The sequence below is a fragment of the Saimiri boliviensis genome, chromosome 9 (genome assembly GCF_048565385.1).
Source record: "Saimiri boliviensis isolate mSaiBol1 chromosome 9, mSaiBol1.pri, whole genome shotgun sequence".
NCBI lineage: Eukaryota > Metazoa > Chordata > Mammalia > Primates > Cebidae > Saimiri > Saimiri boliviensis.
Window position 1 is genome coordinate 9,462,302 of NC_133457.1, and position 17,376 is coordinate 9,479,677.

A 17,376-nucleotide genomic window follows, 5' to 3' on the forward strand; every position below is an offset into this window, starting at 1 on the left:
AAGCAGCAACACTTCTCCCATATACCACATTCCAGGGCATCCTATGATCGCATAAGAACACAATCCTGTCACAGGTAAGCACAGTGTACCAGAAAACAACTTGTGGGTAAACCATTGTACTCCCTCCGCCATTAGGGTAAAATTATCATGACAGGCAGCTCTGCCCCCAAATATTGCAAAATCTCAATGTGCACCTCAAGTTTGTATTATTTGAGCCTATGATGGAACTGACAGTTGGGAAAAATGGAAAGCAAAGTTCCATCAGTCTAGATAGTCTTTTGTGGCATCCCCAAAGAGATCATAGCTGGAGAGGCAAGGATGTAATTCACTCAGAATGTAAGGCTTATGGCCAAAGTTGATGACTAATTACACAGAGTTGTAGGTTTGGGCTTTTTGCTTTCTTAAAAAACTCTGTCAGTTTGGAAAGAGACCTCCACTCTTAATTTTTAGATGCCATAGGTAATATCCAATTGTCTTAAGGTATGACCCAAATTTTTCAAAATAAACTTGCTCTTACTTTTTTCTTTAATTTAAAAATACCTATAGGCAGGGCCGGGCACGGTGGCTCAAGCCTGTAATCCCAGCACTTTGGGAGGCCGAGGCGGGTGGATCACGAGGTCGAGAGATCGAGACCATCCTGGTCAACATGGTGAAACCCCGTCTCTACTAAAAATACAAAAAAGTAGCTGGGCATGGTGGCGCTTGCCTGTAATCCCAGCTACTCAGGAGGCTGAGGCAGGAGAATTGCTTGAACCCAGGAGGCAGAGGCTGCGGTGAGCCGAGATCGTGCCATTGCACTCCAGCCTGGGTAACAAGAGTGAAACTCCGTCTCAAAAAAAAAAAAAAAAAAAAAAAAAATACCTATAGGCTACATGAGAGTTTTTGAAAAACTTGACATGGAAATATGCCCAAAATATGTCAATATCTGTATTTCCTTCCAGATTTCACTTCCTACAACTTTGACTCCCAAAAGATTAAGAATCTAAGGTTTCTAAAGTCAGGGAAGACCCCTTCCCCAAGTGACAGCCACAAAGCCAATACTGTATCACATACTCCATGTAAAGAAAAGATAAAAGTAAACTGAAAACAAGAATAGAAATGTCTCCTAACATGCTCTGTGACCTTGAGCAACAGCTTTCTCCGCTCTTGGCCTTGGTGTCCTAACTTAAATGAAGGAAACTGTGATCTCTCTCAGCTCAAAAATTACATGGCATTATTTACATACCAAACCTGCCCTACGCTTCCTGGAAACTTTACTGCTTATGAGTGTGGCTCCTCCTTCCCTTTCAATCCCTTAATTAAATAGCTTACCCCCTACAGGCTTTTGAAGTGGTAGCAGTTCCTCCTACCTCCTGCCAGAAACAGCGCTCCTCAGCATGAGAGCTGTGCCCCTCCTCGTGGCCAAGGCAGCAAGCCTTAGCTTTGGCTTCTTGCTTCTGCTTTTTCTCTGGCTAGACCGAGGCGTACTAGCCAAGGAGCTGAAGTTTGTGACTTTGGTAAGTAGACTTTTCTCATTGCTTCTTCCTTAAAATTGTGTTCCCAGCAGAGACTGATAAGGCAAGTGTCAGGTTTCCTTTTACCCTTGGATTGTTCTCCCAGAGACCAGGCTCTGTTCAGACTCAGAAAGTGAATAATCAAGTTTTGCAAGTTCCTCTTAATGAAGACCTAACGTGTCCTAACAAAAAGGTCTATTTTTTTGGTCGCTGTTTTTTTAGGGGTTGCTTTTTATTTGCTTTTGCTAATGTTATTTATTTACTTACTTTACAATTGCCTTGAATTCAGATTCCTTTTGACAGCCATAACAGTCACGAAGAAGCCACAACTGGTGCTGTTTATGTACTAAGAGCTAAGCTGGCTTCATTCAATTTAATGATTATTTGTTTGCAAGCCAAAAACCAGTTAATTTCCAAATTAAGTAGTCCCTTCACCTTTGTTTATCCAGAAATTAGAACAAATATTTGGAAACAGCCTTGAAGCACAAAAGTGAATCTAAATTCGGAATTTTAGGATGACTTCCTGATATCTAGATTTAGTTGACGATTAAAATCATTGGTACGTGTGACCAGTTATGAACAAAAGTGGAGGGGGAGGCTGATGCATGGTGTCAGGAAAAGAAAATATACTATTGACATTGTTTGAAAATAGATGGAAAGAGGGTTTGCAAAGTGAAGGGATTCAGCATGTTACCTAAGAGTCTGATTTTCTGTTTCTGTATCTTTTTTTCCGTTTCACTCTTTCTCTGCCTCTAAGCTGCTTCTTGTCTTTCCTCCCTTGTTTTCTTTCTCTTCCCTACATTTTTTTATTTGAGATAGTGAAAGTGGGCTGATAAGTAGGTACATTTTCTTTCTATAAGTATACTCAAAAATTATTTTTTTAATTTGGAGGAAAGTCACTTTTTCCTTAAAAATTAAAGTTCCATTTTTTTTCAGCATGGGATATTCAGAACTTTTTACTTTCTACAAAATATATGATAGCCATGTGCTTATCTGAATCATGACTCTTATAGTCCAGCAAATCTTTACTAGGTCATGAGTCACAATGACAGAAAACCAGAGAAACATACTATTAATTTATTTACAAATGATTCACTAGTTGTCAGACTTCTGTGCTAAAAAATATATACATATATAATATTGTGTGCTTTCTTTACGAAAACCCATGCGAGCTAGGCTTGTACTTCTATCAATAGTTTTCTTCCTAATGTGTACATGAAGGAAGTGTAGGGACTGTAGAAATTGTACTATTATCTGCCATGCTTGTGATATTGCAAACCTGGTTGAGTGGCAATCCTCTGAGAATTCCAAGTTACTACAAGTTCACTGTACATGGTATATTCCCTCCTCCATATTTTACCCAAGTTAGCCCAGGCTAACTTACCTTGACTCCCAAATTGTTTTGGGTTTCCTGTAGTCAGGGACTACAAGCTAATTATTTCCTAAGGAAAATCAAAATACAAATCTAGCTCTTTTAGAACTAAAAAAATAAAATAAAATAAAGAATATTGCACAAAGCTGGTGTTAACTATTTTTTCCTACCACAGCTTCCGTCCATTAATGATAGATGAAGGGCAACTTAATACATCTTTCTTGGTTCTTATAAAACAACTTCCATCTAAGTACTTAAGCCAGAAAACAACAGTTTCTTATTTTTATTGACTAAAGAGAGTATTTGATTATAAGTAGTTAAATTATACAAATGAGAAAATTCTTAGAAAATTATTAGGAGAACCAGAATTTTTTAAAAAGATGTCCATGATTAAAATAGTCATATTAATAATAACCAATAGTAAATTGAGTGCTTACTGCATACAAGGCACTGTTCTGAGTGTTCAGTATGAATGGTATCACATAAGCCTCTCAACACTCCTCTAAAGTAAGGTTGTTAAATAAAATATGGGATGATCATTTGAATTTGAACTTCAGATAAATAGCAAATAATTTTTTAGTATAAGTATGTCCCATGCAATATTTTGGCATCCTGTATTTTTATTTGCCAAATCTGGCAACCATTCTATAAAGTTTTGTAAAACATATTATTCCTATTTCATAGATGAAGATATTGAGGCACAAAAAGATTAAGCAACTTGCCCATGGTCACACAGATGGAATGGTGGAGACAGGATTTGACCCCAGGCTAACTGACCCCAGATGCCTTTCCCTTTATCATTGGACATGGTCTTTTCCTGCTGTGTGTGTATATCCTAGCACCCAGAGCCGGTCTGAGATAACCCTGTAAGGTTTGCTGGATTAGCTTGACTCTGAATCAGCAGGTGGTTCTCTTGCTTTTCCTCTGTGATCCAAGAAAAATAAATCTTCCCCAATTCCGAAAAGCTGTTCTTGGCAAAGAGAGCAGGAAACTGTTCTTAGTTCTTGTTCTCTCTGTGAACAGTCACACCATGATCTTTTAAAACAGACTAACTGAAGTGCCTTGTCCCATGAAATGCTCGTTTGACAAGTTGTTAACAGGTGTGCATGGGAAAAAATCAGTCTCAATAGTCAAGTTAGCTTTGGAAATAGAAATGGGTTAAACTGTGTTTAAAAGGTCTCTTTAATGAAGTACTCCTCAGTCTTTAATATGCTAATACGCACTGTGGCTTTCAAGGAGAAAAAAATCTAGTGTTTCCCAAACAGTGTTTTCAAAACTTTGATTGTAGAATTCACCCCCCTCTTTTTTTTCACAGTGTCCTACAGAAAACACTGAGAAAATTTACATTTTTAACTTTATATAGAAAGAATAGTAAGTATGGTGAATCTGGATGTATACATCAACTAGCTTCAAAAACTATCACCCATGCAACCTTAATTTATCTATATACCCACTCATTTCCCACACACACCCACTTGAGTTTGGTTTTTTCCTTTTGAGATCGAGTTCTGCTTGTTGCTCAGGCTGGCGTGCAGTGGTGCCATCTCAGTTCATCACAACCTCTGCCTCCCAGGTTCAAACGATTTTCCTACCTCAGCCTCCCAAGTAGCTGGGATTACAGGCATCTGCCACCACGCCTGGCTAATTTTTTTGTATTTTTAGTAGAGATAGTGTTACTCCATGTTGGTCAAGCTGGTCTCAGAACTCCTGACCTCAGGTGAGCCACCTGCCTCAGCCTCCCAAAGTGCTAGGATTACAGGCATGAGCCATCACTTCCAGCCACCACTTGAGTTTTTTAAATTATTTCATGCATCACATTATTTCATCTAGAAATAGAAAACTGTCATTTCAAAACATCCTCTCTCCTTTAAGCCAGAGAAAAACCACAAGTTCAGCTGATCTAAGGCAGAAAAATTCCATCTCATTTTACTGGTGTTTTACAAAGAAAGAGATGATGAGTTACAAGGTATACACTCTTCTCATTCTTCATGGTTGACTTTCTTCATGCAGAATTCTTAATCACGTAATATGAAATTCCATCTCATTTCACCGGTGTTTTACAAAGAAAGAGATGATGAGTTACAAGGTATACACTCTTCTCATTCTTCATGGTTGACTTTCTTCATGCAGAATTCTTAATCACGTAATATGAAATTCCATCTCATTTCACCAGTGTTTTACAAAGAAAGAGATGATGAGTTACAAGGTATACCCTCTTCTCATTCTTCATGGTTGACTTTCTTCATGCAGAATTCTTAATCAAGTAATATGATATTCTTGATGAAAGTAGCCTCCAAATTCTCAGCACATAATCTATCCACTGGAATGGGTAACTTTCACATGGTGGGGCAAATTCAAATGACACCAGCCAGAACACATTTTCAGGGACAGCAGTCCTTCAGGTTCTTTCCTACTCCCACTCTTCAGGCTGGAAACCCAGTCCCATACACCAATAACAGACAAATGGAGAGGCAAATCATGAGTGAATTTCCATTCACGATTACTACAAAGAGAATAAAATACCTAGGAATACAACTCTCAAGGGACGTGAAGGACCTCTTCAAGGAGAACTGCAAACCACTGCTCAAGGAAACAAGAGAGGACACAAACCAATAGAAAAAAAATCCCATGCTCATAGATAGGAAGAATCAGTATAGTGAAATTGGCCATACTTCCCAAAGTAATTTATAGATTCAATGCTATTCCCATCAAGCTACCATTGACTTTCTTCACAGAATTAGAAAAAACTTATTTAAATTTCATATGGAACCAAAAAAGAGTCTGTATAGCCAAGAAAATCCTATGCAAAAAGAACAAAGCTGGAGAAATAGTGGATACTATACTAGAAGGCTATGGTAACCAAAACAGCAAGGTACTGGTACCTAAACAGATATATATACCAATGGAACAGAATAGAGGCCTCAGAAATAACACCACACATCTACAACAATCTGATCTTCGACAAACCTGACAAAAACAAGCAATGGGGAAAGGATTCCTTATTTAATAGGAATAAGGAATGGGGAAAGGATTCCTTACTTAATAAATGGTGTTGGGAAAACTGGCTAGCCATGTGCAGAAAACAGAAACTGGACCCCTTCCTTATACGTTATGCAAAAATTAACTCAAGATGGATTAAAGACTTAACCATAAAACCTAAAACCATAAAAACCCTAGAAGAAAACCTAGGCAATACCATTCAGGAAATAGGCCTGTTATTAACTTTCTAGTGCTGTTTGCTAGAATAGAAGCTGAAAGTCACACCTAGGAAAGCACTGAATTTTCATTAAGTCAAGCTCCAGCATTATCGACCAGGTTTTGCCACAGGCAGGTCATTTAATCCAGCTGAGTTTCAAGTTTCCCAAAAATAAAGTTGAGGATAATGATCATAACTATGCTTCCCACTTTATAGAGTTGTCTTTAGGATGAAATAACATGATATACATATAAACATGTGAACCATGATACAAATGCCAGAAGTCATCAGTCTAAAATGGAAGCTTTCCAACTTTTTGTATAAAATCTAGATGATCATTAATATTTCTTTTCTGTTAAATTACATTAAAATACACGTAACATAAAATTTACCATCTTAACCATTTTTCAGTGTACGGTTCAATGGCATTGAGTACATTTACATTTTTGTGCTGTCATTGCCACCATTCATTTCTACAACTCCTTTTATCTTGTAAAATCAAAACTCCATGCCCATTAAACAATAGCTCCCAATTTCTCCCTTCCCCAGTCCCTTGCAATCACCATTCTACGTTCTGTCTCTATGCATTTGACTATTCTAGGCATGCCACATAAGTGGAATCATACAGTAGTTGTTCTTTTGTAACTGGCTACTTAACATAATATCCTTGAGTTTCTAGATTATCCTTTATTATTCTTGAGCTTATAAATTTAATAGTGCACATGTATAATTTGAAGGCAGCAAAGAAAGGAGAAGAGAGATATTAAATAGTTACCATCTCTACTAGAGCCTTAGGTTAACTACATAGCCTGTTTGTACTTAAGTCTTCCCCATATGTAAATTCTAACCTGTTTTCTCTTAGATAAAACACATTTCTATGTGTCAAGTATGGCTTGAGGGAATAGGGCTGGAGATGAGAATGCAGAGGGGCTACTAACACAGTTTAGGCAAAGCATAATGAAGACCTGAGTTGGGTCAGAATGCAGTAGAATTGGAAAGAACGGATAATTTTTTAAAAATATGTGAAGGCAGAATCCCTGTAGGTTGAATGTATTAAGGAAGAGAGTAAAACCAAATGACCCTGAGTTTTCTAATTTGGGTTACTGGAAAGACAACAGTGCTATGGAAATAGAATACATAAAAGTCACTAAACAGTTAAAATTATTAAAAAGGAATGTGATAACATTCTGTACTACACAATATAATATAGCACAAATGCAGGCTCATGAACCAGACCACCTGGGTTTGAATGCCAGCTCAACTCCTTACTATCTGTGATTTTGGATGAGTAATTTTACCTATCTGTGCCTCTGTTTTATCATCAGTAAAATGAAGATAATAATATCTAATGAAGTTATTGTGAGGCTTAATTGAGTTAATATGAAGAAAGTACTCATAAGTCTCTCTGGGAAATGCTGCAAATATTGTTAACTATTATTAATATAAATATACTAACACAATTACCCCGTGTCTGTTTTATAATGTTCATATAACCAGTTAATTAAAATGTCAGATTGTTTTAAAATTTATTCCCTCTATCCTCAAAAGGATGAAGTCTTGACACATCTCTGTTAAGTTTGATGAGCTTTCTTTCCAGCATCAGGCCCCTGGCCCAATAAAAATTGGAGAACTATACAGTCAAAATGTGACTCCAAGAATGAATTGGATTTAACTCATTGATTTACTGATCCATCAATATACTGTGCTCCTTTCCTTCATTTTGACTAGAATAAACTACTCCTACTACCTTTTACGTTGACTTCATCATCACTGTTCACGTTTAAACAATACCTTTGAGCACAGGCATGAATTTCTTAAGCCCTGTAAACCATTTTTTCACTTCTATTGAAGGGAAAATTGCAATTATAGCTATCACATTGTGAGTATCCACCAGATGTCAGACTCTTTATTTTTCATATTTTGAATCCCCCAAATTACTTATAAGGCATATAATATTGCCTTGATAATTACAAAAGAGTCATAAAAGCCGGGCGCGGTGGCTCAAGCCTGTAATCCCAGCACTTTGGGAGGCCGAGGCGGGTGGATCACGAGGTCAAGAGATCGAGACCATCCTGGTCAACATGGTGAAACCCCGTCTCTACTAAAAATACAAAAAATTAGCTGGGCATGGTGGCGCGTGCCTGTAATCCCAGCTACTCAGGAGGCTGAGGCAGGAGAATTGCCTGAACCCAGGAGGCGGAGGTTGCGGTGAGCCGAGATCGCGCCATTGCACTCCAGCCTGGGTAACGAGAGCGAAACTCCGTCTCAAAAAAAAAAAAAAAAAAAAAAAAAGAGTCATAAAAAAGGAGCTGGGGCCAGGTGTGGTGGCTCATGCCTATAGTCTCAACACTTCGGGAGGTCAAGATGGGGAGGATAGCTTGAGGCCAAGAGTTCAAGATCAGTGTGGGCAACATTGCAAGACCCTGTCTTTACCATTTTTCTTTTAATTAGTGTAGTATGGTGGCATGAACCTGTAGTCCTAGCTACTAGGGAAGTTGAGGCTAGAGGATCACTTGAGCACAGGAGTCTGAGGCTACACTGAGCTAGGATCACACCATTGCACTCCAGCCTGAACAACAGGGAAAGACCCTGTTGGCTTATAAAAAGATGTACCAGAGGCTGAATGCAGCAACTCACATCTGTAATCCCAGCACTTCGGAAGGCTGAGACAAGAGAATCGCTTGAGGCCAAGAGTTCAAGACCGGCCTGGTAAACATAGCAAGACTTCATCTCTATAAAAAAGAAAAAAAGGTCAAATTTTCAGGGCAGAACTGAAATTAATGAGTGGTATGTATGCTGACAGAAGCAGACTTGAGTCATTCAAAGCAGGCATGACATCAAGAACAAAGGCCCTGAGACTTGAGCAAACTTAATATATTGGATGTAACACCAGGGGGCCCATGTGGGTAAGCTGAGGACATCAAGGTGAGGATATCAAGGTGAGCAGGGGCCAGATCAGGTAAGATCTTGTGAGCCCCTTGTAAGGACTTTGAATTTATGTAAAGAGCAACGAAACATGATATAATGTCTAAAAGTGATGCAGATATAAAAGAAACAAGAATAGCCACATACAAGTTGATAACTGTTGGAGCCAGTGGTGGGCTTATGATAAAAATCTCCACTTTTGTATCCCTTTACATTTTCCACAAAAGAATGTTTAGCCGGGCGCGGTGGCTCAAGCCTGTAATCCCAGCACTTTGGGAGGCCGAGGCGGGTGGATCACGAGGTCGAGAGATCGAGACCATCCTGGTCAACAAGGTGAAACCCCGTCTCTACTAAAAATACAAAAAATTAGCTGGGCATGGTGGTGCGTGCCTGTAATCCCAGCTACTCAGGAGGCTGAGGCAGGAGAATTGCCTGAGCCCAGGAGGCGGAGGTTGCGGTGAGCCGAGATCGCGCCATTGCACTCCAGCCTGGGTAACGAGAGCGAAACTCCGTCTCAAAAAAAAAAAACCAAACAAACAAACAAACAAACAAAAAAAAGAATGTTTAATACAATGAAAGGACATTCAAGGGTTCTAAGCAATTAAGTGACTTCTGATTGACATTTTATAAAAGAACATGTGACTGCTGAATGGAGAGAGGGACCGGATATAGCCTCGACTGTACTCACCAGGTCCTCCACACCCTAAGCCACATTCCAGATCTGTTTAGCAGATTCAGTGGAACAGGATCATTCATGGGGGCACCAAACCAAAAGTCCTTTTAAAAACAGTTATCTGTGATTTAAAAGGGTGAAGTGATTGTAGCGCAATGGGGAAACAGTGGGCCAAGTATCATGAGAATTAGGAGAGCTAGACAGTTACACAATCTCTTCGATTGTGTAGTTTTCTTATTGCTCAATGCAGCAGTAGTACCAACCTGTCCTCACAGGGGGATGTAATAATTAAAAGAGATAGCAGGGGAAAATTCTACAAACCATGGAGGGTTGTGCGAATGTAACGAATTGTTAAATGTCTTTCTATTACAGTTACCACTACTACTACAAATAATCCTAATTGCTAACAAGGTGTGTTAGGTTTTCAAAAGATTTCATAGAATATGATTGCTGGACTGAGAACAGAGGTAATAATTGATAGAGCAGCAATTAAGAAGATTGCTCTACCACAGATTTAAAAGAATGCCTTGGCATAGTCCAAGGACTCCAGCTGAATTTTGAAACTTCAAAAGCTCAAGGAATACCAGTTTCACATTTGGCTGGGGGAGGGGTGTGTGCGCACATTTTGATTTCCAGCCCCAGAGGTGAGGAATGGTTTATTAAGTGTTTCTCTGGGATATCCCTTCCAAAGAGTTCATAGCATGTTTGAGCAACACTTAAACACTTAGGAAACACTTAAAACCTACTGAAATGTAGGGGAATACAATTATTTATGAGCATGGGCCAAAGTGAGAAAGCTTGCCCAGGTCTCATGATTGTGTTCCAGTTCTCTGCTCTTTAAAACACACTCAGCTAAGGTGACCACACTTGTTTTTCTCTCTCAGGCTATTCTATCATTTAGTTGCATAACCTCGGTTCTATTCTTTCAATAATATACATAGTTCATGGTGCCTTCAGGGTAGTTTCTCTATCAAAGTTTTGTTTTTTTCTGATACAAAACACACACACACACTCTCTCTCTCCCTCCCTCTCTCTCTCTCTCTCTCTCTCTCTCTCTCACACACACACACACACACACACACACACACACACCACTTCCAATCCTAGAGGAAAAGAGCATATTGAGTAGAGTTAATAAAGAAGCATTAGACCCCAGACCATTCAGATTTAGCTGGTGGAACTCTGAGGAGTGTGACCATACAGAAGTGAACCTGTCACAGGTGGTTAAGTATGCTGCTGTTGGAGGAATAGCCTGTGTTTGAATATCTACCACTTACATGCTGTGTGAGTTTAGACAGGTCACTTAACTAAGGTAAACATCATCATTTGTGAAATGGAAATAATAATAGTAATTGCTTCGTGGAACCAATGAGAAGATTAAATCTATGAGAAGCATAGATTTCCAGAACAAAGTTTTCTGCACAGTTTCCAGGACAAAGTGAGTGTTCAGAAAATGTTAAGGAGTTACCATTGCAGTTAAAGCATTGTAAATTATTTTATTACAATGTCTCTCATCTGACTTCTCTTTGGATAACTCAGTGGCTCTAAACTTGGGGTGATTTTCTGCCCCCAAGGGCAGAAAATTTGCCCTTTTCAGCTGTCACAGCTGGGGAATGTTACTGGCATCTGGTGGGTAAAGGTTAGGGATGCTGCTAGACATTCTATAATGCACAGGACAGCCCCCACAACAAAGAATTATCCAGCCCCAAATGTCAACAATGCTAAGGTTGAGAAGCCCTAGAAACTAAACAATGTGGGGTTTGTAATTTATTGAAACCATATAACAACTTTAGTTATTCAAAGACACATTTACCTAGGATCTAAAAAGTCTAAAATGTACTTCAGTTGTGGAAAGAGGCATCAATGATTAACCAGAGTCATTTCTGATCATGACCAACTCGCCCCTAGAGACTAGTAACTGCAGGTGCTCACAAAAAAATATTTAGCTGCTCTTCCTGCCTTCAGAGGATCATTCATGACAGTAATTGCTCACCTGACCAAAATGATTGCTTAAGATTTATTGCACCATTGCCCCTGTTTCTGTAGTCTGTTCTACTGGAGTTTTAATTTCTCACTGGTTTAGGGGGCCATAAGATCTGTTTTCCTCAGATACTAGACACACAACCCAAGCATCTCCCACTTTCTTGGAATTTCTTCTCAAAAATGATTAAAATCTAACATTGTTTTCTTATTCAATATCTATTAAACTGTTTTACAGAATTTCAGAAGAGCAGGTTCTTGGCTTACTTTTCAATGGAACATCTTAGCCAGGTAGTGTAAGTGACAGGTACAGGTAATCTCAGATGAATCAAGGTGTTATGCAGCCTTCTCTATATTAAAAATATTTGCTGACATCAGTGTAGACTTCATCTTGTACTTCTTGAGTGTTTTCTTTCCTTATCTTTCGATCATAAGATAGCTTTGTGTTTGGTTTGATATTCTACTGAGAAAGCATATTAGAATCAAGGCACCAAGATTTCAAAAGTCCAGACTATTCTTCCCAAAGAGAAATGTGCAATCACAATAGCATGACGTGCATACAAATAGAGAAGTATGTTATTAAAGTATTAAGATTAGCTTTCCTAACCTCCCTACCTGCAATCTTTTACTCCTAACCTCCAAAAAATGAACAAATCATTGGCTCAGAATAATCACAAATTGTAAGTGGTATTAAAAATCTATTATTTTGGTTATACATAAAATGTTATGACAGCTGGGCACGGTGGCTCATGCTTGTAATCCCAGCACTTTGGGAGGCCGAGGTGGGTGGATCACCTGAGGTTAGGAGTTCGAGACCAGCCTACATGATGAAACCCCTTCTCTATGAAAAATTTAAAAATTACCTGGGCATTGTGGTGTGTACCTGTAGTCCCAGCTACTTGGGAAGCTGAGGTGGGAGAATTCACTTGAACCTGGGATTCACCACTGTGCTCCATCCTGGGCAACAGAGCCAGACTTGGTATCAAAAAAAAAGTTATACCATTATTACTGTGATCATATTTAAGGGAGGAATACTTCTCAACAGAGTTTGTCTGCAGTACTCTTTATGTTTCTTTCTGTCCTATTTATATACAAACTGATCTCCATGTATGTGTCACCTGCGTTCTTAAGGCTGATCATCTTGATTCTTACGCTACCTGAAACACAGTGAAAGTGTTAGTGAGCTTAGAACAGTGGTTCTTAACCAGAGACTTACCCAGGGAGATGTTTTAAATCCTGATGTCCTGGCCACATCCCAGACTAATTAAATAAAAATCACTAAGGTGAGAGCCAGTCCTCAGAATCTTTTAAAATACCTTAGGTGATTAAAATGGGAAGCCAAAGTTGAAAGCCAATGATTTGGGGGAAGAAAAATCTATTATAATGAGCAGAAGCAAAACACCCAAGTAACGTTTATAACATCACTGTCTCACATCTATTTTCAGGTGTTTCGGCATGGAGACCGAAGTCCCATCGACACCTTTCCCACTGACCCCATAAAGGAATCCTCATGGCCACAAGGATTTGGCCAACTCACCCAGGTTGGTTGGACTTTTAGCTAAAGATTGTTGATGAGGCCAATTGTGGTGGCTCATGCCTGTAATCCCAACATTTTGGGAGGCCAAGGCAGGTGGATCACCTGAGGTCAGGAGTTCCAGACCAGCCTGGCCAACATGGTGAAACCCCGTCTCTACTAAAATCACAAAAATTAGCCAGGCATGGTGGCAGATGCTTGTAATCCCAGCTACTTAGAAGCCTGAAGCAGGAGAATCACTTGAACTTGGTAAGCAGAGATTGCAGTGAGCCGAGATTACGTCATTGCACTCCAGCCTGGGCAACAAGAGCGAACTACATCTCAAAAAAAAAAAAAAAAAAAAAAAAGATGTTGATAAGTCTCAAGGGGAAATGTATATAGAATTGTCTGTTTTGGTATTTTTTTTACCCTTCTGACTTTATTTAAGTGTAAGAGATGTGCATGAACAAAGACTATATGAGCTTAAAGATGCTGAAGAGAACCAAGTGGTAATTATAATCAATAAGCTGAATCAACAGCATTGGGAAACATGATTCCCCAAAGTGCTGATATTAGAATATGATTTCTTGTCAGCTGGATATATTGGGATTTGACCTTATAAGTGGTCAGATAAACACAGGGAGCCTTTCTGAAGAGCATCTCTAAGGAGAAGGTGAATTGGGGAGCAAAGCCATCTTGAGTCACTGTTCCAAAGCCCTATTCCCTTTGCTTATAAGATTGAAAGACTCTTTTGTTTGGAGCCTCAAGGCCAGGTGCATTGCTTCTGTCCTGACCTGTTTAAATATATTAAGAAAATGTCAAAGAATCTTTAGGGTAGACTGTCTCCAAAACTAATGGGTCTTAATCCTGCCCAAACACTGGAATTATCTGGAGAGGTTTAAAAATATATTGATGTCTGCCTGGGAGGTTCTTATTTAATTGGTCTAGTATGTGTCCTGGGCACCGGGATTTTTAGAAGCTCTTTGGTGATCAGTTCACTCTAATGTGTAGCCAAGGCTGAGAATTACTGTCCTGACTATATTTCATAGAGGAGAAAACTCCAACAGGCTATTTGAGGCCAACATCTTCTGTCTCCCAGGTCAGAGCTCTTTTCACTGTAGCTTACCCATCTTCTGTCTCTTTGAATGAGAGACAGGTTACAAAAATTCAGTTTTGCTTCTTAATACCTATGACTTTGTATAGACTCCTGTTCTGCTGTTATGTTTTTCCGTTAAAAACAAAGGATTCTTCTAGGCTGCAGGATCTGAGTTCTTCTGAAGAACCCTGATTACCCAAGAATCCATTCTATTAGGGAAGTATTTCTCAAGCTTCTATGTGCAAGTGAATCACTTGGGAATCTTTTCAAAATGCAGATTATAATTCAGCAGGTCTGATGTGGAACCTGAGATTCTGCATGTCTAATGTACTCCCAAGGATGAAAATGGTACTGCTACATGGTACATGGACCACGTTTGAGGCGACAAGGTTCTAGGGCTCAGATTCCTACCCTTGTCTATGTACTTTTTTTTTTTTGAGATGGAGTCTCGCTCTGTCCCTGCAGGCTGGAGTGCAGTGGCTTGATCTTGGCTCATTGCAGCCTCCGTCTGCCGGGTTCAAGTGATTCTTATGCCTCAGCCTCCTAAGTAGCTGGAACTACAGGTTAGCACCACCACGCCTGGCTAATTTTTTGTATTTTTAGTAGAGACAGGGTTTGGCCATGTTGCCCAGGCTGGTCTCAAACTCCTGAGCTCAGGCAACCCTCCCGCCTCAGCCTCCCAAAGTGCTAGAATTACAGGGATGAGCCACTCCACCCAGCCTTGTCTAGGTACTTTTAATCTGTGTAATCATAAGGTGATGGCTCTCTGATCAGTGATTTCAAAGTGTGGTCCCTGGACCAGCAGCATCACCATCATGTGGGAACTTGCCAGTAATATAAATTCTCTGGCTTCACCCAATACCCAGTGAACCATAAACTTTGGAATTAAAGCCCAGAAATCTGTGTTTTAATGAGTCCTGTCCTCCAGGTGATTCTGTTCCTGCTAAAGTGTGAAAATCACTGCTTTATGCAGATGACTATTTAAACTGTAGGTTAGACACAATTAGACCTAAAGTACCTCCTTCTCCGCTACTCAGATCATGGTACATTATTCCTTTCCCACCTCATCCCCATCCTAGATGGGAGATGATTATAGAGGTGCTCAAGCAAATGACAGAGTGACAAGCAAATGACAAGTGGGACCAAGACCAAGCAGCAACCACAGTGACAGCCTCCTCTCCAGCACCCAAAGCTCTAGTAAGGCTCTGGATTAAATGCAAACTTGAATGCTGGGTTTCCAAAGCATGGTGGCCTACTATCTGCATCTGAATCACTTGGGAGACTTGCTAAAATGCAGATGTCAGGGCCCCATTCAGGAACTAATGAACTGGAATCTCTGATGGACATGCTGAGGAATCTGCATTTCCGCCAGATAATTTTGTTTCTGATGCACAGTAATGGTTGTGAACCACTAAGCTAATGCAATGCATCTTAGTGATTACTGTCCATCAGAAGCTTGTTTAAAAAAGATTATTGAGCTCCACCCCCAAAGGTTCTGGTTCAGTAGATCAAGGGAGAGGCCCAATAATTTGATTTCTATCAAGTGATTTCTATCAATTTGATTTCTATCAAGTGATTTCTTGCAAGTGAAGCGAATACAGACCACACTTAGAGTATCATGCTCTAATTTTTTATGAACCAGGAATTAATAAACTGTGCAGCTAATAAACCCTTGCACACAGAGGTTGAGACTTTCAGATTCATCAAGCCTAATCTCATCAGATGGTTGAACTTCTTCCACAAAATCCCTGCCAAGTGGGTCTCTTTGAATGCTCTACCAACAAGGATCCCACTACACCAGAGATGAACTTAAATCAGATGAACTTAAATCGAATCAATCACCCAATGATCAACTAAGCACTTACTATGTGCACATCCCTATGTTAAGTGCTAATGAAGATAAATGAGTTTTCTCAGAGAGGGAACTGTAACTAAAGATTACTACGGCTATCTTGTTTTATTTAAATATGTGTCATTATTGTGAAACTATGAAAGCATACCATTGTTCATTCTATGAAAAACGTCAACAAATTTTTATGATAATGTGAATCATAGCACTTACTTTCATTAATTTTTGCTTTTCTTTTCTTTCCCATAGCTGGGCATGGAGCAGCATTATGAACTTGGAGAGTATATAAGAAAGAGATACAGAAAATTCTTGAATGAGTCCTATAAACATGAACAGGCAAGTTGGGGAGCCAAGAGTGGGAACTTTGTTCTTTGAAAGAATTAAAATAATTCTGCATATACAAAAGTGCTTTGCCTGTTTTCCAAGAAACTTATACAAATCAGGGATCTTGTTTACAAATATATTGTTCTTTATGCTACTTTTTCTTGCTAAGAATCTGTGAATATGAGTCAAGATTTTATGAACACTTGAATAAATACTTTGGCTTGACAAGTAGCCACGGCTTAAGTGATCTCATTTGTCAGTTCAACTATTGGCCAACCAGGTTGCTATGTACCATGATCATAATATTGCTCATTCCTTAACAAGTATTATGATTCTGATGTTACCACAATGTCTGTCATATTTCACTGTGGATGTCCTGTTCTTTCTCTAATACCTTGGCAGCTCTGCAAAAAAAAAACCCTCATGTTCCCTTTATGTTCACTTCTGCTTTGATTTTCCTACTCTAGGTTTATATTCGAAGCACAGACATTGATCGGACTTTGATGAGTGCTATGACGAACCTGGCAGCCCTGTTTCCCCCAGAGGGTCACAGCATCTGGAATCCCACCCTACCCTGGCAGCCCATCCCAGTGCACACAGTCCCTCTTTCTGAAGATCAGGTCAGTATTCTGGGAAAACCAAGAGATTTCAGGTAGACATAGAATGAGAAAGGCGGGCTACCTGGTGGCTGTGGATTTGGGAATCCAGACATTTCTTAAGCTGTGAAGTTTTAATTCTTAAAGATACAAAGGACAATTTAGGACATGGAAAGCCCTAGTTAAGAAAGAGCAGGAACCAAATTTCTCTTTGGATCTGTATGATCCACTTTGTTTTGCCACTCTTACAACTCTTGGTAATTTGCCCCTCATCATCACATACACACACACACACACACACACACACACACACACACACACACACGGAGGTGGAGGGGGGAGAAAGAGAGAGAGACCCC

The 17,376-nt window shown here is 39.5% G+C and overlaps 1 protein-coding gene and 1 long non-coding RNA gene across 3 annotated transcripts in view; one reads left to right on the plus strand and one right to left on the minus strand.

Moving 5' to 3' along the window:
- Positions 1–17,376, minus strand: part of LOC141585575 (uncharacterized) — a 121,860-nt gene that overhangs the window by 30,573 nt on the left and 73,911 nt on the right. The gene's annotated exons all lie outside the window — the stretch shown is intronic.
- Positions 1,310–17,376, plus strand: part of ACP3 (acid phosphatase 3) — a 61,901-nt gene continuing 45,834 nt past the window's right edge. For both annotated transcript variants that reach the window (XM_074405455.1, XM_003925077.4), the window contains exons 1-4: positions 1,310–1,496; positions 13,085–13,180; positions 16,347–16,433; positions 16,889–17,041. In XM_074405455.1, coding sequence (XP_074261556.1) covers positions 1,377–1,496; positions 13,085–13,180; positions 16,347–16,433; positions 16,889–17,041 — 456 coding nt within the window. In that variant the 5' untranslated portion in view covers positions 1,310–1,376. The remainder of the gene's footprint in view (positions 1,497–13,084; positions 13,181–16,346; positions 16,434–16,888; positions 17,042–17,376) is intronic.